The 25,599-nt window shown below is 41.2% G+C and overlaps 1 protein-coding gene across 1 annotated transcript in view; it reads right to left on the bottom strand.

Annotated features, from left to right (window-relative positions):
- Positions 1-25,599, bottom strand: part of lrpprc (leucine-rich pentatricopeptide repeat containing) — a 54,892-nt gene that overhangs the window by 10,351 nt on the left and 18,942 nt on the right. The window contains exons 21-32 of the mRNA XM_017432147.3: positions 25,421-25,551; positions 25,040-25,125; positions 19,199-19,406; positions 13,948-14,072; positions 11,633-11,739; positions 7,205-7,273; positions 6,995-7,085; positions 6,355-6,497; positions 4,725-4,851; positions 4,289-4,415; positions 686-774; positions 392-596 (exon numbers count right to left, since the gene is read on the bottom strand). Coding sequence (XP_017287636.1) covers positions 392-596; positions 686-774; positions 4,289-4,415; positions 4,725-4,851; positions 6,355-6,497; positions 6,995-7,085; positions 7,205-7,273; positions 11,633-11,739; positions 13,948-14,072; positions 19,199-19,406; positions 25,040-25,125; positions 25,421-25,551 — 1,508 coding nt within the window. The remainder of the gene's footprint in view (positions 1-391; positions 597-685; positions 775-4,288; positions 4,416-4,724; positions 4,852-6,354; positions 6,498-6,994; positions 7,086-7,204; positions 7,274-11,632; positions 11,740-13,947; positions 14,073-19,198; positions 19,407-25,039; positions 25,126-25,420; positions 25,552-25,599) is intronic.

Consider the following 25,599-nt stretch of genomic DNA (forward strand, 5'->3'; position numbering starts at 1 on the left):
GGGGGGGGTGTTTTCATAACATTAAAAGGACTCGAATAATCCCATTACCACAGCTTTGACACACCACTCGCCCTGTAAGCTTTTACTATAAGTGCGCGTCGTCCCGGATCTTGTCACACCGAAGGTAATAATTAAATTGTTATGTCAATCTAGGAGTATTTACACAATAGAAGAAGAAGTTCACAGTGGACTGTTTTTTTTGGCTAATCCGACCTGCAGCCCTGCTCGTCTGCAGTAATTATTTTTTCTGTTTAGTGTCTGAATGGCATCGGACTCAAAATACGGGCGTTAACTACTTTTAGGTACATAAATTAAAAACACAGGAGTCATAAATCATCAAATGAACCCCCGGCCTTCAGCAGGTCTGCACATATAGACTCGGTGTCCTTACTTGGCGATGTGTGCCAGAGCCATGTTACCGGGCAACATCGTCTGGGGCAGGTTGATGGTTGTGCCAAAACTCTTGGTTAGCGATTCCAATTCTTGAATCATTGCCACCCTGCCACTGTCGGAGAGGGCCTGAACCAGACTGACGATGGCGACTGTCAAGGGCACAGAATTGAACTGAACCATGTACCTCATCGTCTCCATGGCCTCTGTAAAGAAGCAAGTCAAAGTAAGCATGTGCGGACATGTAAACAGCAGGGAAATGTGTTCGTTTTTACCGCATTAGTCTGAGTCTTACCTGTAGTCTGGCCATTCTTGGCGTGTGTGATGATGAGTAAACTGTTGGCGATGTTGCTCATCTTGAAGCGGGGTATGTGGGACTCGGCTCTGAGGGAAAATAAAGTCAGCTGTGAGAAATGTGTTTCTTTATTTGAAACAAATGGCTTTATGAAATGTGTTTCCATCGGGACGGAGCAAAGTGCAAATCCTTTTTATGTCAACTGTAAAGAAAACTTTAGCATCATTATCCTCGTGTCCAACAAATCCAAGGTATTTAAATCGCCAGTCAAAACCAAACAGTTGCTTGTAGTTGTTTTTATCGGAATCTTTTTCGTTCCCAGAAAACACACAATGAGATAATCTTCACAGCTAACGGACAAGAAGAAAGACTTGTGTTTTTTTTGGACATCCAGCACGGCTGGAGGTTTTTTAATTTCTGGATCGTGTAATCCCGCGAGGGGCGAGCTGTTTTTACGAAAATGAAAAAGAATTATCCGTGTATTTGTCGTGATGTTTTTATATTAGATCGTGTGCACATGATAGATTTTATCCGTGTGCGACTGACGCTGAAAGAAAGGCCATTATTTCCCCAACTTTAAAGCTGATACTGGAGTGTACCATTAGGGGAAAATCTTCATAATCTGCAACAACTGAACCATCTACGTGGCATGTTAGGCATTATGAGGCATCACATTTAGAAAAGCATTAGACTCCGCAGAGACGGAGGGGATAAACACATGAGCTGAAAGATACAAGACAATAGGAATAAATCTGATTGGCAGCAAGTCTGAGCCTTTAGTAAAGCTCCTGCTGTGACCTGAAAATAATACAGACATCAAGGATTTGATTGATGTCGCCGTATATGTGATGTTCCTCCGTGCTGAGCTCTGTTGGTGTATCCATGTGAGGAAGGCTGCTCCTGCTTCACTCCATCTGTATATATTTGCTGTCCCTTTCAGCCGCTCTCATTTTCCGGGGTTTTTTTGCCACTAAAACCTCAATCAAACTTGCCTCCTGCCTTTTTTTTTATTTATTATTATAGCCCTGCAACCAGATTAATCCTTCCGCTCAATTGAGCATCGGGCTGGCAATCCTTATCGCCACGGCGACACCAGGCCAAGCAGCAGCATCCGGCAGCTGCTCTGACAGGGTCAAGCCGAAGATTGGAGTAGTAACAGGGTCGCTGACTGATTGCCGGAGAGGCCGAGCAGCGGGGGGGCAGAATTATTCTTATCAAGTGGGAGAAAATCTCTAGAGGCTGTCCTTTCGCTCACCTTTCCTCCCCTCCAACACACACTCCACCACTCTCTCACCTTCTCCTTCTAGGGGTATTGCATTTTAGCCAATGAATCCCCCTCTTCTGCTTCTTCCTCTCATCATCACTCTCTCACAATCCCTTAATCTCACCATAAGTACCCCACTGCTCAATTCTGCACAGATTACCTAAAAACACACACGCTCAGAATTAATGCCTATAGCGTCTTCATTATCTCCATACGTGATTAAATCTAGCCCTCCTCCTTTCATTCACTCCTCTTTTCCTATTTAGCCCCCTTTTATCTCAGCCTTTTTCCTTCCCATTTCCATCTTTCCCCGACTCTCCTCTCAGCTCATTTCACTTCTCATTAAGAGAGCAGATAAACTAAGCTTTTATCCAGGCGGGGATGCCATAAACCAATTCAAACAGAGACTGGAGATGGGTTATCACTCGTATTTGCCTTGTGCTTGTTGAAACACGGGTCTAAAATTGATATGATTATTCTTGTAATAAAAGAGAGTGAACCATGTAGAGAGCTGAGGGGGAAAAAAAACAGAAAAGAGACAGTGTAATGGATGTTTTTACATGTTTTCTTTTCTGTACAATTTAGTGACTGCAGCTCTTCTCTCAGCGTGTGTCATTATGTTATTATCTCTTTGCTTTGGTGTTTTCTTCTGCAGAAGGAAAGTGATTAAAAAAGCCACAAAAGGAGATAAAGAAAATGTAGGAGATTATCTAAAAAAAAAAAAGAAAAAAGAAAAAAAGGAAATAGCAAAAGAAGATCCGTTCTGTGTTAAGCTCAAATCTGTAATACCTCTGTCTGTCCGTCCATTTGTCTCCAGGCTCAAGCCCTGATATGGACCCAGTAACACAACAACACATGATACATCACTAATTGGAAGAAGATTGATGTTTCAGCACAAAGTCACAAGCTTACCAGAAAACCTAAATTAATCTGGACATCCGAGCTCGTGTGTGTGTGTAAGTGTGTGTGTCTTGGGGCTTAATGTGAACCATTGTTCATATCCAGCAGGGTTGAGCATGTTAACACACAATCACTTTCTAATCCTCATGTCCACCGAGGAGCTGCAGTTTGAGCCTCGTGTCCTCAGCTGCCTCCAGCTGAGGACGAGAGGAAGAGCAGCAGAGAATTAACCACAACGCACGCCAAATTTGTCATTTTTTTTAATGCTCAGAACCTAAACACTGAATGGTGCCATCTGTCCTTACTGAGGGTGAATACGCTACAAATATTAAATGCTTTAAATATAATCTGAACCAAAGACAGAAATTGTGTGTGTGGGTCAAATACAGGGCATCATATTGTGAACGACCACATCAAATTTTAGCTCATTATCTGTAAAACTGACTGAGGTACGGTCATTTCTCTGTTGACTAATGTGGATTGGTTGTGGCAGCCATCTTGGACTGGGACTGACTCTAAAAACTAATCAGTTCTAGATGAATATCTGATCATTGTTTTTCATTAAAACACACTCATTTTGCTAAAAGATAAACAGTTTGAGTAGCACCTGGAATATGACACGTCTGTAAAACTGACTGAATTGTAGCCATTTTTGTGTTTTCTAAAGGTCAGTTGGCTGTGGCGGCCATCTTGAATTAGGCAATCTGTTGTGGAAGTATATCCAATGATTATTTTCCTTCTTTTATTTTGCACAGTCTGACTGAGTTTAAGCATTTTTGTGTTTTTTGTTTAGTCATCGTTAATCAGGTTGACTCCAAAAGTTACTCGGTTGCAGAGTCAGCAGGGGTCAATCATCAAAACAGAGGCTGACGATTCTCAAGAAAGATGAACTTGATGGTTAAGTTTAGAAAATGTCTCCCACCATTTGATTCAGCATTTAGATCACGGGAGGCTCTGACAATCTGCATGTGTTAGTAACCTTGAAAAAATGTTTTGAAGTTAAGGCAACATTAGTGACTTTCACATTCTCAACATTTCCAAAAAACTCTGAATCTCACCTTACGAAAATACATAAAGAAGAAGAAACTGTCACCTGAGAAACAACCTGAAGGAGGTGAAGTAAAGATTCATGCCTGTGACTTTTAGATCTCAAGTTTTACTTCTTAATATGACACCACTTGTTAGTCATTTTTAAATGTGAAGGCAAAACGTAGGGCTCTGATTGTCTGAAAAGAGAGTTTATGTAATGGAATGCTGCAACAAGTTAAAACTTATGTTTTCACCATACTCTTATAAAAAAAGTGATATGTGAACAAATGAATGGGAGATGGTCTAAAACTTGCTGTATCTTGTGACAAGCAAAGTGTTTGGGAGCAATTCTGCATCCTGTTATCCTACTCTGAGAATTTCTTATTAAGACAATTTGTCGAGACGCCTACATTTCCTTGACGGCCATGGCTTCATTAATGGATCCTGTAGCCAACAGGGTACGGATCAGGTTGTCGTACAAGACTATGGACAGTCTCACACCCTTCTGATTTGCCTTCTTCAGCTCCTTAATTGTTTCTGTAGACGAGAAAAGACAAAAACAAAATGAGTGAGGTAGGATGGAAGGAAGTTTTAGATGATCTTTGCATCACTGGAAGTGCAAGAGTTTTGCAGAAAAAAAAAAGTTATTTAATAACTAAAAAGACGTACATCTTTTTGCTCATTTGAATGGGAATGGTAAAAAGAGCGGTGTAGAGCTTGGATCAGAAGCTTATTTCAGTTTTAAATTTAGGATGCAAAAGACGTGAAGTAAAATTTTACACATCCCAGCTTCTTGTGTTTAATAATTCTCATGTTGGACAAACACTGGGACCTCCTGCTGCTTACCTTCGATTTTGCCCTTCTTACAGAGAGTCAGCAGATGGGCCTGGAAATCCTCCCTGCTTTCTGCTTTTAAGGTGTTCTTCGTTGGCTCGACCTGCTGTGTGGCGCTGGTGTTGTCGTTGTACCATGACTGTGAACGAAACACAGAAAACAATGCAACAGCTCTGCGTGGCGATTCCATCAAAACACGACTACATGCAGCCTGGAAACACCTTCAGCCAGAAACGAGTTGGAGTGTGTGTGTGTGCGTTTAAGACAGTGCAATAACGACAGGCAGGCCGGGCAGGGTCCTGTAATGCTCGCTCACCCATGTCGCTATGAGGGGAGGGGGGTTAAGCTGTATTGGCTAGGGGCAAATTAGGTCTGGCACCCCGGGGGCAAAAGAAAAATGCGTGCGTTAGAGAGTTTGTGTGTTGGAGCGGGAAGTGTCAACTGAAGAGCCCCTGGGGTCACAAAGTTCATCGCCTCAGGCAACAGCAATCGCTTCCTGTCTCGTCACGATTTGTGCTTTTGAAGCATGCAAACCGAAGACGAGGGAGGAAAAATAAAATCTGCAAGGACGAACAGGGCGGCGAAAACAGAACAGTTTTAAAGCGACGCTGCAAATTAAGCGTAGCAGAGGGGGGAACAAAAAAAATAAAACCCCCAGAAAATCCGATTCTCACTTAATTTGGGTCCAGCTGAGCATCAAACAGCAGCCATATGGTGGCATTTAGCTGCTGGCTAAATTAGTCAGGCCTTACAGATTTACAGACAGATCAAGCTGTAATTCCTTTCACCAGCCAGCCTGTCTGATTGACTACACTTCAGATCAGAGCTTCAATCCCGTTTACTCTACATGTAATGAACGGAGGCTTAAAATGGAGCAAAGTTATGGGGGGAGGGGAGGGCTGCTTGGTGAACAGCTGATAAGAGTTTGAGGTTTTTCGGGGGGTTAGCTTCGACCACCAGAGGCCAGGGTCAACCTCCTCTTTGGATAATCTATTCAGTGAGTAACACTTTTTCACTGAGAGAATTAAAAATCGTCTTCATTGTCTTATAAATCTAGTTATTAGTTTGTGTGTCTTTGCAACTAAAGTTTTCACTGTAATGTAATAAAATATTCAATTTAACCTAAATAAGCTTCAACTCTTATGATTGCATATCAAGGACACCACTAGTATCATGGTAATAATGTAAAAAGATTGATTTAATTTTATTATTTTCTTAGTTGCACTTGCAGTTTTGAGTGCAGGTGTGTTTAACACACAGGGAATATCCAGCCTTTGCCTTGTAGATGGAGCGAGACAGACTGTTTGGAAAGCGAGTGAGTAAAATGTGAACAAATCAGGTAGGCGGACAAAGTGAAGCATAACCCGGCTGCAGAAAATGCATACTGACAGAAATAACCATTTAACAGCTACAATTACCCACCATTTATTGTCACTGAAAATGCAAGGAGAGAACAGGTTGGGTTTGATCATAGCTCCAGCATGAATGTGAATCAGACCTCAGACATCTTTAGTTAGGAATCTTTGCTAAGAGCTTTGATTTTTGCTTTCAGATTTACTTGCTTTGCTTTGTCCCACCGGCTGGTACCGCATTTATTGTCTCTAATAAGCATCATTAGGGTCTTGTAAACATGAGATTTTACCTCGGGCACCTCAAACGGCACCTCCTGATTGTTATTCTTCAGGATATCTGCCAGCATACGCAGCGTCCTCTCCCTGGGAATCAAGTTCTCTTCCTGCATCTTTGTCCATGTGGTTTCTGCCTTCTGCCAGTCATTTGTCTCCTCTGAAAACAACCAGAAACACAAATCAGCGGGAATGAAAGGTTTTAATTTGTCATAAAGGCATGACACACAGACCTATGTGGTTAAATAGTCAGCTTGCCACCCAGCCTTTCCCAGAGAGCAATTTCTGACAAAGCGCTCCACGCTGAGAGGAAGCAATCAAAGCTCCAATCTGATCAACTGACTGACCCTCGACTCTGCTGTAATTTATCAAACACACTAACTATGGTGTTTGTGTGTGCGTGTCTGCGGGGAAGTAGGGGGGAAATGGCACAATGACAATCAGCTTTAACACTCCAATCACAATTGTTATCAGCTCTGCAGCAATCACACCAAGTCTTGTGCTTCCTCCCGACTGATCCCACTCCGTCCGACACTCAGCGACTGAGGAAAGAACACTGAAGCACGAGCGGAGGTGGGAGGTCAAATGAGCAGAAGACACAGGAGTTGAGCGGTACAGACACCCGCGCACAGAGACAAATGAAGGACGGAGACTTACTGCAGAGCCTGATGATGTAGCTGTACATCTCATCTCTGTCACATTCAAACAGCTTGGCCGTCATCTGCACCATCTCCTCCAGTTGCTCCATCTAAATCCAAACACAGCAGACTTTTCAAAGAAGAATTTCCTCTTTTTTTTTTGCTCTGATTTATGTTTTATCAATTCTGATTATCCTTGTAGCTGTGTGCACGTGTTTGGGTGTGTTACCTTGTTAGCACTGATGCATTTTTCTGCAAACCACTGCAGGCGTCCAGGCTTTGCCCTCAGCCCAGGGGTCTATGAAAGGGACACAGATGACACAGTTTGGTAAAAAAATTAACAAATAATGAATACTGCTATACCGATCAGGTGCCCGTGTCAGTGTGTTTGCTCTGTATATAAACTCGTCATTAACTAAATTGGTCAGGTTGTTTAAGTATTAAACTGTTTTAGAAATGTTTTCCAACACAGGCTTAAATCCCTCCATTTAAGCAGGAAAAGATACTGAAGTTAAAAAGTTGAGAAACATTAAAGCACTATTCACAGAGAAAGTAAAATAAAAGTAAAAGATTGATGCAAACCCATCGAGTCTAAGATGTGTTTTCAGAGTTAACTGATGAGGATCAACGACAGCCTAAAATTGGAGACACTAAAGCCGAATTTATTTGTTTTGAAAATGAATTCTTTTTAAATATGGATGGATTATAAAACAAGACGCCCCTGCCTCACCTTCCTGCCCAACTCTTCTATCAGACCTCAGACCTGCAGCTGAAGCCCTGAAGCATCCTCTGAATAAATAAAAATCCTAAAACTGAAGGTTAACGGCGCATACCTCCACATCACTGAGTTAGGATTACAGAAAGAGTTAAAAGAGAGAAAACGAAATTTAAAAAAAAACAATTTTGAAGACCAGAAAATAACTGATATTTCTTATTTTTCAAGATAACAGATCAGATTACACGCTGATCTAATAATTATGTTTTCATTTATAGTATTTTACTGAATTATTTGTGTGCTACAGATAAATTAAACACGTAGACAAAAAAAATATCACAGATTTTTGTTTTTTATGTACAAAGCCTCAACACTGCTGCAGTTTAAATAAAATCCTGTGATGAAAAGCCTGTTTTTAAAAAGCATCGACTGACGTCTCTGCATCTGCATTCTTCCATTTTACAGAGATTTGCTTTTTTTTTTGTTGTTGTCTGAAATCACCAGTGATATGCAGATAAGCAGAGTATTTGTGCGGTCAATGAGGGGCTGACATAGATTGATCTGCAGGCTCATGTCGCCGTGATTTAGCCCGATATGTGCAGTGCCTACATGATTATTATCGTGGAATAACAGTGATCGCGATTTCATCAGTGTCCTGGGGCTTTGATACAATCTGAATAAGACAAGGATTGAGAAATTTCACTCTCCCTCTTTTCTCTGTAATCTGGGTGAGAAGGGGGGGTGTGGGGTGGGGGGGAGGTGGTGGAAGAGAAACACAGAATGATCTGGCTGCAAGTTAATCTGACCGAGGATCAACAACGCTCAATCCCCGCTGGCCTCTTTGATGGGCCACCCATCAAACTGTGAGGTAGGGAAAAAAGTAAGCTTTTAAAGATGGAAAAGATGAGCTTCATCCTTTTCCATGACCATCCCTCCCCGGCTGTCGTCCTTTCCTCTTTCAATCCCCACATCTCCAAATTCCTCCCTCTTCCTCCGTCTTTTCCCCTGCCTCTCCATCCTTCTAGCCGTCCCAGGCAGAGGCATTATGTTCTTACCCAACGAGCCAAAGGGACAAATTAAAATCTGTAGCACTCACTCTCTCTCTCAGGCTGTCTAATCTTCTTAGAGACTAAGGCTCGATGCGAGTGCTCCATCTATTTTTTTTTTGCCTTCAATTCATTTTACTTGGAAAAGTCTTGAGGGCTCAAAGCAGCATGACTATTTGCCAAAACACGTACACACAAGTCTGAATGTGTTTGGGATTGTGATTTCGTCAGGAGAAATCTCCCTAATCTAAGACGGAAATACAATCCTCAGAAATAAGAAGACACGTCGCTGACATATACAGACGTAGGTCAAAAGAATTCAAAGCAGAAAGAAAAACAACAACAACCAGCGCTCCCCGTCAGAGAAATAATAAAAAAAATGTCAAGCAGGTCAGATTATCAGGACAATCCTCACACAAACATGCAGCCAAGTAAATATAGTACATCTTGTTGCCTCTTACAGATTTTTTTTAGTAACCTTCAGGTGTTAAAACCTCATTCTTGCGTGTATTTAAAAAAAAAAAGAGAATAGGCTAAAAAACTGACCCCGTCTCACCTCCACTTAACAAACCCTCTCCATCTCAGTTCCTAATGTTTCAATTCTACTAATCACATGGCCACTTAGCACACACACACACACACACAGCCCTCTCCCTAACACAAAAACACATAATAGCTCACCACTCTTTAGCAACACCACCTAACCTTGACCATCACACAGACACACACACGCCTGCTGCAATAATAGCCCCAGCCATCTGACAATCCCCTACCTAAGCGTGACCATTTAGCACAAAATTGGCCACCTTTCTCTATCATTACACTTAATTAGCTGTGATTAATCAGCTGCCAATTATACCAAACAGAGCCTAAAGAGAGAAACCACTCTGGTCCACCACTTGACGCTCTCAAAAAGAGGGTGGGGGGAGGTATTTGTGCATTTGAATGAGTGTGTAACTATTAATTTTTGAGTGATGAGAAATATGATGCTATTGTAGACACCTGATATCAATTGTGATGCAGGAATAATAATAGAAAGCTCAAAGTGAACTTTGCAGGTTAGCTGAAAAACGACTTTTGAAATACCATAACCTTTTTTTTTTTCTTTTCTCCCCGACTTCCTCAAAGAAACAAAAGAAAAAGAAATACAAAGTTTGCTGTTTGTGTGTTTGTTCGTTAGCAAAATATCTCATAATCCACCGGACGGATGTTAACAGGGCGTACATCTAACAACTGATTAACTTTTGGCTGCCACAGCCAACAGAAAATTGACCGTACCTCAGTCATTTTAACAGACATCAAGCTCAAATTTGGTGTGGTAGTAGCTGAGAGTCATCTCCGGCACATACTCCGAGTGCTAACAGACCAGTCGAGATCTTCGTTTTAAAGTTGGGGACACAGCTGACATTAAGGAATTCCTTCAAGGAATCCTCCGGGTTTTATTTTACTTCTTATTAAAGTTTACATAAATTAGTTCAAACACCACTCTTTAAAAAAGTATGGTTTGTACAACAGTTCTCATTGAACATTTCATAAAAACAAAAAGCCTCAACAAGTGTAAACGCAGGAGTTGTAGGAAACTGGGGGTTTTCATACACGTAGGCCGCCTCCTTGACTCCTCCGCTCACACACCACTGGCATGTAGTTGATCGTAGGACCAGGATAGCAGCCATATAATCTTAGTGGTGGAGGGGAATCAGAGCCACAGCAACAAGATGTTGATAATATCTAAGAGCGTCTGAATCCTCAAGAGGGTAAAGAGATAACGAGTGATGTCAGAGTAAGCGGGTTCAGTTCCTCTTTTGTTCTCATCCAGATCCAACCCTGTAACGGCCTCGTCTCTCCTCCGCTGAGGTCAGGCTCATCCCTCGTTTCATCCGTTCATCAATCACTCTGTCCCTGACTTCTGATTTTATCCATGTGAAAATCACTTTGAATCTGATCTTTTTCCTCACACTAATCTGCAGGGCTTATAGCAGGACTTGAGATGACAAAAGATAGAAATATTCACTAAATATTCAGGTCAGATGATTACCAACAACAGAAAGAGGATGGCAATTCCATCTTGCATGTCCTCAGTGGGCCTCGCAGCAGTCCTGCGGGTATTTATTTTTGCAAATTTACTCTTTGATGATAATTTACTTTTATATTTTTTATGTCACATTAGTATTTATTGTGTAAATGCTGAGTCAGCATTCAACTGCTGTTTTTGTACTTGATCAATTTTTGCATTATAACGATCCTTTTAGCTACTGTCTCGCTAATTTTAGTTTAGCTTTTAGCTCGTTTTCCTAACTTAGCTTTTAGTTACTGTTCTGCTCGTTTTAACTTTTAGCTGTGGTTCTGCTTGTTTTAGCTTATAACTACTGTTCAGCTCATTTTAGCTCTAAGCCAGTGTTTTGTTGGATTTAGATTTAGAAACTCTCTTCCTAATTTGAGCTTTCAGCTACTGTTCTGCTGGTTTTAGATTTTAGCCTTTTTTTTTTGCAAAAGTTTAGCTTTTAGCTACTGTGTTACTGATTTAAGCTTCTGTTCTGCTTGTTTTAATTTGAACAATTCCGTTTATTCATTCTTTAACAAATCTTAGCAAAGTCTTTTAGCACTTAACATCAACCAGTTTGTATTTTTGCTTTTTTATGTTTGTATTCTGTCTTTTGCACTTGTTGCACAATTTCCTTCATGGCATTAATAATATATTTCAATGAATGATAGATTAAAATAGCCTTTACTTTAATTTGGCCCCGCCCCCCTTTACGAACACGATATCCCTGGCAGATCAAATTTCTAAACCCATTTATTGCTAGAAAAGTAGAATATGTTAGCACCAAGATACAAAAAAAGTCAAATTTGTCAATTTGGTACCAGTAACAGCATCTTTGTCCATATGTGAGCTTACCTCGATGATTTTCCGAGCTTCACGATAACGACCTGTCTGCAGGAACGCGAAGAACAGGTCGTACAGCATGAACATCTCCCCCCGCTCCTGACTAATAAAGTCCATGGCTGAAAAGATAACAGGCAAGCAGGGAAACAGAGCAGAGAAAGGTCGTGAATCAAAACCGTCAGAGAGGTAATCAAACATACCACACTCTTTATCGTTTCCCCCAGATTCCATTATTTGGCACAACGTCCCAGGCACAAAGCACTCGTATCGAGTCTGCTCACAAACACGCACAGAAATTCCCTGAGTCAAAGCCTAAGCTCTCCCGGTGAACTCACAAAATCATGCAGCTCAGCATTACAGACTATCTCCATGCAGCAGCTTCAGGACAGGTAGCACACACACACACACACACACACACACACGGGCTGGAAATATTTAGTTGTCCAAATGAGACTGCACATTCAGCAAAGCAAAGGAGGAAAAGTAAGACTCTCCCTTTACAATGTTTACAATGTGAACTTTCAGTCTCGTATTTTAAATATTTACCACGGACAAGTTTACAGACAAGATGAGTTGGTTGGCCTTTTTAAGACTGATGACATTTTCAAATTAAAAGCTGCTTTTGTGGTTTTTCGATTATTGGAAAATAACCCTTTGACTTTTCAGCACCTAACAAAACTTTTTCTCTTTTTTTGTTGCTGAATTTCAATCAAGGTTGGAAATATGAATGAAAATCCTTGGACTACATGTGCCACGCTTTAATGCATGTCACCGAAGGCCAGACAGCCTGACGGTCACAGTTTGAGTACGTTTCTGTATTTATTTCAAAAGGTAACTTTTCAAACTGCCCAACAACCGGAGGTGTTAAAACCACTCGACTCAGATTTAATCGAGATGGAATAAATTTGGCATTTTGAAAGTCAGTGGTTGGTGTTTTAAATGATGTTTTGCACCAAAAAAAAATGGTAATTTAAATTTTTTGTTTTTGGGGTGGGATGACTGATTTGTGAGGGTTTGTCACCTTTTGGGATGTGTGTGGATGAAAGGGGAGGACAGCATGTGGAGAGGTGCTCCACTGCACGGCCTCAACCTTCACACACACTCAGAGCCACTTGCCCCCCCGGCGGCATGTCGAACTTGACATTTTCACCGTGCCGCTGTGGCGGTATAGAGAGGCTGCTCTAAATGTGATTGGCTGAGGTGCTTCACTGTGACCCTGGTCTACACCTTTCTGACCCTTTGGTCCTCTTATGCACTCTTGGAATTGTTGGCACCTGTTAACGTGAGCGCTTAACGCAAATGCTATAAGAGGACTTTGAAAGCGCGCAAAAGTATAACAGATTAGAGTTCAAAAACTAAAGAAGGTACCACAATGTCTACCTCGATATGTGTTCTCAACATTATCTACCACCATCATTAAAGACAGGTGATCATGTAATTGTCTATGTCTGCGTGTTTGTTCATCTGTCTGCAAGCAAAATATCTCATGAACCAGAGAAAAGACTTCAATAAAACTCTCAGAAATTAATCACTGGATGTTCACCCACAGCTAATCATCCATAGAAAACACAATGATGGGTGTAACTCAGTCAGCCTTTTAGATTTGAGCTAAAGTTTGGTATGGTAGTAGCTGAGAGTCCTCCGGATCACATACTCAACAGATCATGCAAGATCTGTTTAAAACTTTGGCATTCAAGGCGGTGAGTGATATCCATTCTGTCAAAGAATGCTAGTTTGATTAAATTAATGTCAGGCCTCATCAGTTTAATTAAGTTAGAAACACACATGGATCTGAGCTGTGTGACACTTTTAGTCCTTTAAATGTCTCCTCAATAAACTCCTTGATGTGCTGTACTTTTTCGAATCCCAAACTTCTGATTGGCTTCAGAAAATTATGTCCATCAAGTGTGGATATATGTACATAAGTCTACAGAAGATCATTTGACTTTTATTTTCTTAATGTGTTACATGTTGAAGTAGAAAAGCAGCTCAGGAGTGGTGCTTCTGTGCAGAACTTCGTGTGCACAGAAACCACAAAACATACTGCAGGAAAGGGAGAAAAAATCCTAAAAAGCACAATGTTTATTATTTTAATTGTTAATTGTTATTTTAGCTCTTATTTGCATTAGAGTTTAGTTAATGAATGGTTATCTTGTCTAAAATGAAATACGGTTTTTAAATTGTTAATCAAATAAAACCAAACAACTACAAGGTGGAAATCAAAATTTGTTGACTTTTATGTTTCCTTGCATGTGATGAAATGCTGCATACAAATTGTTCATTTGCGTTTTGATAAACGTGATTAGCTTGACGTATGAAAAACGAACCTTTCTGCAGTAACTCGGTGTCTCCGCTCTCCACCAGAGCAACAACGACGTCGTTGATGCGCGCCAACTTGTTGTAGCGCTTCTGACACTCGATAACTGCTTCGAGAGCTCCGGACAAGTCGTTTCTGCACATAAACACACAAACACAGTGAGAGATGGGGGGGGGAGGTGAGTTAGATGCCAGGTCCGTCCAATCAGTCATGTACAGCACTGTGTCAGAGGAGAATAAAGAGTGTATCATGGGGTGTTAACCCCGTGGCCTCCAATTCAAGCACCATGACCCATTCGAACAATACGGGCCTTTGATTTCATGACAGCACAACCGAGGGAGATAAAGCCTTTTGCCCTCAATACATCATTCTCACACAACCAGGCACGCTCTCACACACCTTTCAGTGAGGGGCTAATGACTCTATGGACAGGCTTTTAGAGGAGAAGCAATACAGCAGATAAAAGGACTTCACTGATCTTTACCCTCTCTGCACAGACTCAAACTTCTCCCGCGCTCTGTCTCTTTTGTCCGGCACAAACCTTCTTAACCTCCCCTCGTTTCCTCTCCTCTCATTTCCCTCCTCTCCCAATCGCCACACTTCCTTTCTGTCTTCGTTCTCTTCTTATCTTTTTTGATTTCACGCTGCCAGCTACCCAACTATGACCTCGCACCCCCCCCATCTCCTCCTCCTCCGCCAGCTGAGTAGTTCAGCCCAAATGTGGCAACAACATTAGGGACCCCACTCTCCCTTTCACAACTCGTGCCCTTCTTCTCATGTCATCCTTTTCTCGCTCGGTCTATCCCCTTATCTTGCCTCACAACAAACAAAAGCTCTCGCGGAGAGAGGATTCGTGCTCGATGGGGTGATCATGAGAGAAGAGGAGAGGAAGCAAGTGAGTTTGCAAGAGACTACTTCAATCCCCTCTATTGTGACAGTGCTGCCATCAATCTGCTGATTGGGTAATTACCATGTCAATCACACAGAGGTCAAAGCAGATAGGGCACTCATGGGGGAGGAAACAGATTGAGTGTTAGATTGAGAGTGAACAGGTGTAATTTCTCAAGTGTTTTCTCCTCTAATCAATTAGAAGAGCACAGATGCAAAAATATGCCCAAAATGACCAACAACGTGGAAAAAAACAAAAAACATTTGACCTTGGTTTTGGTTTCTGTGTGGCAGGAGAAGGCGAGAGTGATGGAGGGAGGAGGAATACAGTGATTGGGGCTGGAAGGCAAAGAGGTCCGCTAATTGAAATGAAGAGGCACAACATTATTCAGCAGCGCCAGTCAAGGGGCTGTTTAACTGCACGACAGCCTGATTGAACAACACAGAAGAGAGACAAAGAGATTTTTGAAAATGAGAGGAACTTTGAGACCGACGGAGAGTGACAAAGGTGTCCACGTCACTCCAAATCAGACAGATGAGGGAAAAAAAAAATTAAAAAGAAGATTTAGAGCATAAAATGTTACATTTTTACATTTATTGAAGTTTTTTCTTTTGTGGTGCATATGGAGTCAGTTCCTGTTGGTGGATGCTTCATCTCTGCTAACTGTCCACCTCATCATCTCCTCCATTAAACACTTATAATCCCTCCATCCTAATAAGAGATCTTAAAAAAAAAAAAAGTACTCCATCTCTTGGGGGGAAAAAAAAGGCCTGGCGTTGCAATTACACCCCATCTCTCCGCCCGCTGATCCACCCCCTAAAAAGAGCTAAAGATGTCGAAAGATGGATAATTTCCCCTAGGTACAATTTAACTGTCACTTTGCGTTGCCATTTACTGCAGCGCACAGCCCCGTTAATGTCCCCAACTTTGCATGTCAGCCACTTTCCAGCCAATTAAGTCCTGAAAAAAAATAACGAGCGCTTTGCTCAGTAGAAACCTGAAGGATGAGACAAGGCGGCTCATTTTGACTAATCTCTACCCCCCCCTCCCATCAGTTTTTCTTTTTGCTCTGTCCCACTCCTTTGTTTAGGGGAGATGGGCAGGCCCGTTATCAAGCCACTGTCCTCGCGTTGGGGAAGGGGGGGGTGAGGTGTCTGTGTCTCGAAACGCTAATGAGACTGTGATCATGACACCACTAGCCTGCTGTTACATGTGTGCAAGAATGGCACTTACTTATTACAGACATTATCGCCACCCCTAACAGGTGATTTTGTGTAAAAAGTGAATTCTTTGGTCAAACAAAGGCAGGTGAACATTTTACAAATAGATATGGCAACTTGTTATTTAGCAGAACAGCCAGCCGACGTGCAGAAACATTACGTGTCAAGTTAACATGTAAGTTATTCAATTTTAACTACCATACCCTATAATATCCCAGCCTTTTTCAGTCACTATTCTTTTACAGGATGGGAGTAAATATAGTTTTCAGCCTCTACAAATGTTTAAAGATGATTTGATTTTAAAATTTCAGTAATCCAAGGGTCCATTAAGGCTAAAATGGGGGAAAAAAAAATCTTATAACCCATTTCTGAGAGTATTTTTTATATCTTTAAATAACCTTTAAAGCAACCACGCCCATATTTAAACAACTAGAAAACCTCTTGAATATAGAAATAAATAAAAATAAAAATATATTTTTGAAATTCTTAAAAAAAATAATTTTTTTTTAACTTCCATTCAAATATAATGTTTAAAATAATCAGATTTATCCCCACTGTGTGCTGTCATGCAGACCAAAAAAAGTCTACAATCTTAGAAAGAAACATCTTAAAATAAAAAGTTTATTTCCAAGAGGTATTTTTTTTAAAATTGGTAACATATTAAAAAAAAGCTGAATAATACATTATTATTTACAGAGATTATTGTTTCTACAGCAGATATTAAAACTTTTCTCCTTATACAGCCAATAGTCACTTCAGTCAGATGAATTCCTGCACAATTATTAGAAGTCGACTTTTTCAATGCATTTACAATAAATGTTGATGTCAATAAAACAGTTTTTTTCTTTTTTTATAATTGAGGTCAATAAAGGTGGTGTACTAGATAAATCAAGTACTCTTAATGTTTTGGCTTTCATCTTTGTTGATAGTGTAGATATAAAATATGCTGCAAAAATGTAATGAGTAAATCAAACTTTAGCTCCAAATTTTAAATGTTTAAAGTTTTTTATTCTTGGTCCAATTAACTCGACTGAACATTTTCACAAATGTATTTTATCCAGATTCAAAGAGATGAACCTGTGAGGTTTAATATATATCTGTTTAGCTTTTAGTCTCATACTCCTCTCTTTTTTCTCCAACTTTTGCCTCTTCCATTTATCTGCTGTAATTATGTTTTTTTAGACTTGAGCAGTGGAAGTGAATGAGGCATTTTTCTCTGAGCAGCTCATCTCTTTTCAGCTCTGTGCACGCCTCCTCGTGTTCCATCATCCCGCTGCTGCCTTATCATACATGTCCTGCCAGCGCTTCATTTTGTTGGACTCATTAGCATTTACTGTCGCTAATCACTTCCTCGAGGATGGCAATCTGAGCTAGCTGCCAACAAGCGCGGTGGCAGGTTAGCACACACAATACTGAGCGGACGGGCATGAAGGCTAACGGGGCGGCGCGTATGATGGGCTGTCAAGGGCTAATCTGGCGGAGAAGTGTTCATTAAGTCATTAGCGCTGACGCAGCGATGAGATGGGTGCAGGCGGGAGTGATGCCTGCTTTGTCCTCTTTTTATCGCTTCCCTCCATCCCTCCTCCCCCACCCGACCGTCTGTCTGTCCGCTGACTGACGGAATGAAGAGGTGGAGACGAACAGATGAAGATAAAAAGAGAAAAGTCAAGAGCTGTGGTACTTAAACCTGCCCAGAAGCTTGGCTGAACCACTGCTGTACAATCCTGAAGGTCTTACACTTTCAAGACACCTTTAAAGGAGAAAGAATAAGTAAAAATATCCTTTTCAACGAGGATTTTATGTGATTTGGCTTTGCATACTTTCTGCATAAAAACCTGAAGTATTTGTCTGAAAAGCAACTGCATTTTTATTCATTTTTAGCTAAGTCTTGTTACAAAAAGTCATTAACTACATCCAGCAAGTTAAAATCTGATCAGTGTTTAAAAAGTAGAAAATTAAAAGCACAAGTGAGACTTTACGTTGCTGATGTGTATCGTTTAAATACTTCTATGCCAGGTAAAATTGTGAATTTAAGTTTTGTGCGCACATTTGGCTCCCTAAGCAGCAAACATGTTACCAACAGCTATCTTGTTCTCATGTGTTCATTAGTATGTGTTCACTGCCGTATCAGCTGGAGTAAGTACAACTGGCACTTGATTTGTGAGCTCGGCTGCGGTAAGCTGCTGTGTGTGTTTGTGTTTTGGCTGCGGTTGATGACCCAGGAGTAAATTAGTCTGCTAATCTCAGAGAGGCAGTGATTATCGAGTGAACCTGGAAACTCTGTTTGTGCCAGAGAAAAAGAGTTAAAGCAACACAAACACCGGCAGGGGAGCATCTTGTGTGTGTGTGTGTGTGTGTGTGAGCATCGTTTGCAAAGGCGCAGCAATGCACAAAAGGTAAACTGTATGAAAGCATGTGCAGACTCTGTGTGTGTGTGTGTGTGTGTGTGTGGTGGTGGGCCCCTGACAGTGCACTGAGTGTCTATAGTAAATCCAGCAATTAGTGTTCTGTGCATAATTAACATGCTAATGAGTTGATCTAGTTAAAAGCTGCTCTCACAAAAAGAATACACGCACACACTGAATAACATACTGAATAGAGTTGAAAGGTGGGGCAAAGCCAGTGACCCCACCGCGCATGTTTGCTAACACTTTATTTGCATATTTGCATTATGGGAAGAAGCATCGATGGCCATTTCTCCCCGCTAACGCACTTAAATCTCAAAAGGAGAACGGTGGGTGTTTCAGGAGTTCAGGGGCGGGGGGCTCATGGGAGAGGTTGCAGCTGGCGCATCCTCAAACAAACAAAACCTGGCTTTAACACACATATACACACTTAACATAAATGAGCAATTTCCACATCCTCTCCCTTTCTGAATCGCTGACCCAGACGATAACCTCAGCTATGATCATAGGGAGGGATGAGTGACTCACCAAGAAACACATACATACACACACCTGGCAACAGGCTTTTGGCAGATCAGGACACAAATCTGAAAACAAAAGTGGGCTTGCTGGCTGCTTAATGAAACACTGGAGCCATAAAACTAGAACATACCACAAGGAAAAAAAACACCTTCGAACATTTAATCTGGCTAATATGAGTTTGATTTTATCAGTGTGGTTTTGTGACAGTGCTGGTTTTTGTTCTACCTGTTCAGGTAACTCGTAATCAAAGGTGAGCAGAGATTGCTGGAGGGCTTTGCTAATCCAAGAGTGAAGATGGCGTCCAGCAGCCGTCGGATGGTGGCCCCGTCGCCCTTGAACGATATTCCGTTAAGCATGTGAAAGAAGAGGTGGAAGTAGGAGTCTTTCACCACCACGCCCTTCTCCTTCATCTCCGTCAGGATGTCCACCGCCTCTGTGGGGGAAGGAAAGAAAGAGTGTTGATCATTGAGAGGGGAGGAAAAGTTCCTATGAAAACCTGTGTGCAATAAAAAAAGGAAGAAATAAAAAAAGAACAAAATACAAGGAAAATGAGAGATTATGCAGAGAGAAGGCAAGAGGTGGGCAGAGCTTGGCTTAGAGAAGAGTAGGGTGTGTGAATATGATAAAAGGCCCCTTTAGCTAATTCCATGTGGGGAAAACAAACCCATATTAAAACAGCATTTTGCACCCAGCAGGGATTCAAATCCAACCCCGTATAATGCCAACTCTGTGCTAATTGCTACTTGCAGTTTTCTAAACGAGACTACAATTACCAGACCCCTACAATGGAGGCCAGCTTTTTGCTGTGGCCATGTGGAAAGCACTTGGGGGGCTAAATTATAGGTATGTGGCGACAAGGGCCCGCCGTGGCCCCAGAAAGACCTCGGTAAGCGGGCTGAGGGGTGGATCGGTTGGTCAAGTCGAGCTGGTAATGGAGGGCTTTTTACTGGGCCAAGCGCCCATCTGGCCAACACGAGAGGCTAAATGGTGAAAAGAGAGTGTGGTGTGCGTGTGTATATGTGTGTGTTAACAGGGTAAAGTAATTAAGATGCGTTTACTGTCTATTTAGACAGCTGCTAATGGGCTGTCAGTGATACAGCCGCTATCCACCACAGATACTAATCTATACACCAAGAGCAATAGAGGAGGAGATGGAGAGATGCAGAGACACTGAATTCATCTGAATAATCTGCATTAAATCTCCAGTTGAAGGACAGTAATGACACTGTGCTTAAAAACTACTCAATTTTTTTTTTGGTTCTCTTACTGGTGTTAATTTTAGCAAAAACAAACCACACTAAAAAAAGTAAAGCACTATTAAGTGAACAAACGCTGGTGTAATAATCCTTACGCCTACGCAGCTGTTACCACAACAAAACTCCTCCAACAAGAGTATCACTTTATATATAAAAAAACAACATTCAGAAACATTTGTGGGCTGAAAAACGGCGCCAATGGTGAGTGCTTTGGTATCCTAATTTTAGTCTGTCTCTACATCGGTCCACCTCCTTGTGCCAGTTGTTATGGCAATGGCAACCAAAAGCTGTCACAGATTTAATGGGACAAGGGAAAACGGAGGAATGAAGGGTGGAACTGGGGCAACTAGCACTGGAAGAGACACTGTAAGACAACAGAGAGGTTAAAAAGCAAAAACAGTACGAGACACATGAACAAGCCAGAAGGGTAAAGCTTGTAAGCAGAATGCAGTTTTAACATCGGCACAAAAAAATGAAAAAGGTGTTATATCAGCGGTTTGTTGCTCCACTGTACCTTTTTAAAAATCAAAATAAAAGCACAGCAGAGGAATACAAACTGAAAGCTTCTGCTCCCTTTTCAACACACAATGATGCTAAAATTTGGTAACCTAAACAACTAGGTGGGATTGATCTTTTAGTGTGGCAACTTCAGGTTCAATTTGAGATTTTCAGTTTTATAAAGCTGGTTCACTTCCTACTTGGGTCCATCACCATGGGAACTTGTGTTGGAAACTAGCCTGATCCGTAGAAGACAACCAGAGTGTGTTCGAGCGGTTCTGTAGTTCAGGGTTTAGGTCTGAAACCATGTTTGTCATGTCATATGTCTTATAAAATCTATAAAAGAATCATGTGGTCCTTTCTGGGTCTCCGAAATGAGATGAATACAAGCTCAGAAAAACAAGAGCACAAAAAATGTTAGATAAGAAGGAAAAGGTGGACATTTGACAATACAAAGAAAAAAGTGAAGAAAAACTGAAGTCATTACAATCAATTCTGAATAGGACATAAATAAAACACATTTCATCTACATTTATTTAAAATAAATAATTTGTAGCCATCAGTAAGCTCCAGGACAACATTTAACATCAAACAAAAACATCCAACAGCTGAAAGTACTGTCAAAACTCCAAAGTGTAGAAATATTACAGTTCTGGGTACTAAAAAGACAAGTGGGGATTGGTTTGTAAATGTATGTAGTTATAACTGTGCCAATACAAAATGTAGACCAAAATAGCTGAAGTGGAAATTATAGTGATATATGGAAGTCAAAGTATCACTTAAAACAAAACATCTTGTTAGAGAAACACGCTAATCGAAGATGGAGCCATCAGCATAAACAACATCTATGTAATAAGCTCACCTGCGGTCAAGTCTGCTCTGTTTATCCTTTCAGACGTACCATATTCTTTCTATCTGATTCTGTCTCTCCATGCCTCCCTCTCTCCATCACTGTTTGACAGACCCGTTAATCACCGAGACCAATGGCTTGGAGATGATCTGCCCAAATGGAGCTACACTAGCTAACATCCCTCCGTCCGCCATCAAAACCTACCCCATGGCGTTCTGCCTTCATCTCCCCCTCTATCCGTCCGTTGAGCTAGTATGCATATCCATCAGCTCAGCCGAGCATCACAGCCAGCACAGCGAGCCAGACTCCGCACACATACACACCAAGAGACGGGGAGGCAGACAGGCCAGGTAAACAAACATCACACAGCCCAATGGTTCATGTAATCTTCCATGACTTGACTGCTGGTGATGTCTTTTTACGGAGGCACACACGAGCACTAAAGAGGAGTTCAGGACCACCAAAAGACAAAACAAGTTGTGTTTACTAAAGTGGGGAGGTTGGACAGATTGAGGGAGAGGGCAAGGTCAGGTCAAAAAGATGCTCGGTGATAAAGGAGTATTTAATAAAGCCAAAAGAGAGAAGGAAGGGGAGATGAAAGCTGTGTTTAGCCTCTTGAAGCCCATGTGGATACTTTTAGCAGGTTCAGTGAGGCCCAGAAAAGATTTAAGTGATTCTGGCATGAAATACACCAAAGATACATGCTTTTTTTTATTATACCTGGCAAAAAATAAATAAACTACTGATGAATATCTGGAGAGATAAATATATAAAAGGATGTGGTTCAGAAACAATCCATGACAACAGTAAAGGCTGCAGAAACTGTGCAAAATTATGATATTATAAACAAAGATTTATAAAAGGTTAAACGTTTGGATGAAGCATGATTTTTTACAGGAAGTAACATTTGATGAAGCAACTTGAGAGTACATCTAATAATTTTTTAAATGTTAATCCCTTAAATATTAATGAATGCATTACTTCAATCTGCGCATACATTTCTGAATGTCTACAACCAAAAGTGTACTAAACAGAATTGCATTTTTATAAATAAATTGGAAAAGAAAACAAACAAGTCAAACTCACATAAATTTGAAACTTTTTTTTTCCTTTTCTTTGTGTGTTTTGGTTCGAAAAGTTTGACTCTCGCAAATGCTGAAACGTGTGACATGGTTAAAGATTTAACTTTTATGCGTTCTATACGAACTTGGAGTATAACAGTCTTTCAGAAATAAATAAATAAATTACCACACAGTAACCTGCGAGTAAGGAGTCGTGGATTTCATGGGCAAAAGTAATGTTTAAATGGTAAATGTAGATAAAGAGTGAGAAGCGGAGGAAAATTATTTGGCTTAAAGAGGAAAAATAATTACGACAAAGAAGGTGACCAAAGTCAAGTCAAAGGATAAAGTAAAGTTGGGTCGAAAAGCTTTGATACCAGGGACAAAAACAACAGAACCATTAAAGCTGGTGGAAATAAAGTGAGATGCCAGGAGACGTGATCTTCAGCTGGGCCTGGTGGGTGCTGGGAGCCAGGCGGACCAGCGTCTGGGTGGGGACAGGCTAACATCAAGGTTAGCCATGTGTGCTAATGTGGCTGACAAGCCTTGCCTCCATATGCGCACTCTGGCTAATGGCAAATGCGTTGAGCGCTGCCTATACACATCCCGACGCACACACACAGATGAACACACCAACTACCGTGCCACCAAATGCCTTTTGCTTGAATTCACATGCAAATTTGTGTGTCACTGTGTGTGTGCGTGTGTGAAATGTTCAAGCACTTTGGCGGACATGATCTGCCATTAGCATCAAGGCGGATTTCAATAATTCTGGAAAAATACACACAGTCCTGTAATTTTCCCCCTCTCTCATTTCGCACTGACATGTGTGTGTTTGTGTGTGTGTGTGGGGCAAGAGAATGACACACTTTGAGAAAGACGGGGAAAGAGGGTCAGACAGAGAGACCGAGACAGAAACGGAGAGGGAGTGATGAGGGGAGGAGAGGAAAGACGAGAACAGACAAGGGAAACATTTCGCCTGTCACCGAATGCAAAAAGCGAAGCAGCAAAACTGATAGTAATTGGGTCTTCGATGGGCAGAAGGAAACCCACCGTAGAATTCTGAAAATGGCCCGCTAATATGGTTTCAGGAAGCGAGAGGGATTGTGACAGAGTTGGTGACATACACACAAAAGCTGAAACACACACATTCACACTGGGTTTAGAATGTGAGCTATTGTAGAAGAAAAAAAAGTAAAAGGGAAAGATGTCTGAGTGGGTGTAGTTAATTCATTTCAGGACACAAAATTAAAATGGCCTTTGACAAATGATTAATTTTTAAAGCATAAATGCTACAAAGTATTTTGAAGATGATAATATGGCTACGAATGCATGGTTTCCTAATTTACTGTTTGCTCAAAATGCAGATAAAACAGGCTAAACAATAAAGGATGGAAACTGACAGAGCTGTGGTCTATTTTCCCTGCTTGGAAGACTTTATACCCCAGTATTATTGAACAAGACAGAAGAAATCCAGTTATATATTAATAATTTTACATTTCAACAAACAAGTCCTGATTTTGCACATTCAGCTCCATGAGGAAGTGGCACAAACCACCAAAGATGGTTTTACATCTGGACGTTTACATTCTGGACTATAAGGCGTACCTAAAAGCTTTAAATTTTCTCAAAAAACGACAGTGTGCCTTATAATCCGGAGCGCCTTATATATGTAAGAAGTTGTAATGTTTTAGTACGACTTTGGTAAACTACAAAGCTGCACCTCTTGCAGCATTAAGGCTCAGTTATAGTCACGCCTTGTAGTTTTGACAAGGCTCCACGTACGGCGCGGACCTGAGCGAGCTGTGGAGGCGTTTATACTTGACGCTTAGGGTACGCCTTTTATATGACGAAAGTTCGAAAATGGACCATTCATTAACGGTGCGTCTTATAATCCAGTGCACCCTATAGTGCGGAAAATACAGTAACAGTGACTGAGCCCATTGTTTTGGTGTTGATTTATATTTTTCCTCTGTTGGCTGTCATCATCATGGTCTTTTAAGAACTTGAGGAAGATTCAAATATCAAGCTGACAAGATCATGTAGCCAATGGCAGCATTTAATACATGCCAGTCCAAAGAAGCCACACCCTTTACTTCATTTTTTTTGGCTGAAAACTTAAGTTTGACATGGGGGCTAGCAAAGACTGACAACTTTTGAGTCAGCTCAAAGTTGCCAAGAAAGAAACTGCCACTTTGGTGTTTTAGCTTTGGCTTTGTTTTTAAGCTACATGTGACAGATGATTGATTTTTAAATGCCTTGTCATCACTCAGATAACCTCAAACGCTAAAGAAATAAATATTTTTACCCCAGTAAGGTCATATCCCAGAAATGATCTGTGACAGTTTCACAGGCTAAAGTAGTTTAAAAATTAAAAAAAGACAGCCCAGTGGGAACTTACCCTCAACTTTATCATTCATAGCGAACGCCTTGACCAGTTGGATGTATTTATCGGGATCCAGTGCAACTGATGAGTCTATTCGATTCCTAAAAGCAGAGACAGATAAGGTGAGAGAGCTTTGTTTAATGTATTCTACTGACAGTAATGAAGCACATGTATTATATGTTCCTAAAGTTCTGTCAGGTGGTGGAAGCAGCTGGTGAAAGATGGGGAGGAAATGGGGGAAGAAAAGGGGAGAGTTTCCTGCGTTTCAGGTAGACAACAGAGCGGCTGGACCCTGCATTAACGTCTCCCCTAATACTACTCAAGTTAAACTTTAATGGCCTACCACTGGCCGCAGTGCAGCTGTGTGTGTGTGTGTGTGTTTCCTGCTGCACTCACAAATCCCTCTTCAGGTTGAGCGCCTCCTCCACGTTGTTTTGGCGACAGCACATGGTGATGAGGACAACGTAAGACCCGACCGTCATCTCGTTCTCGTGCTGCTGCTTCAGCTCAAGGGCACGCTGCAGGTTCTGATCAGACAACGAAACCCTCCGAACATTTACACACAGACAAAGCAG

Source organism: Kryptolebias marmoratus, linkage group LG22, assembly GCF_001649575.2.
Source record: "Kryptolebias marmoratus isolate JLee-2015 linkage group LG22, ASM164957v2, whole genome shotgun sequence".
Lineage (NCBI taxonomy): Eukaryota > Metazoa > Chordata > Actinopteri > Cyprinodontiformes > Rivulidae > Kryptolebias > Kryptolebias marmoratus.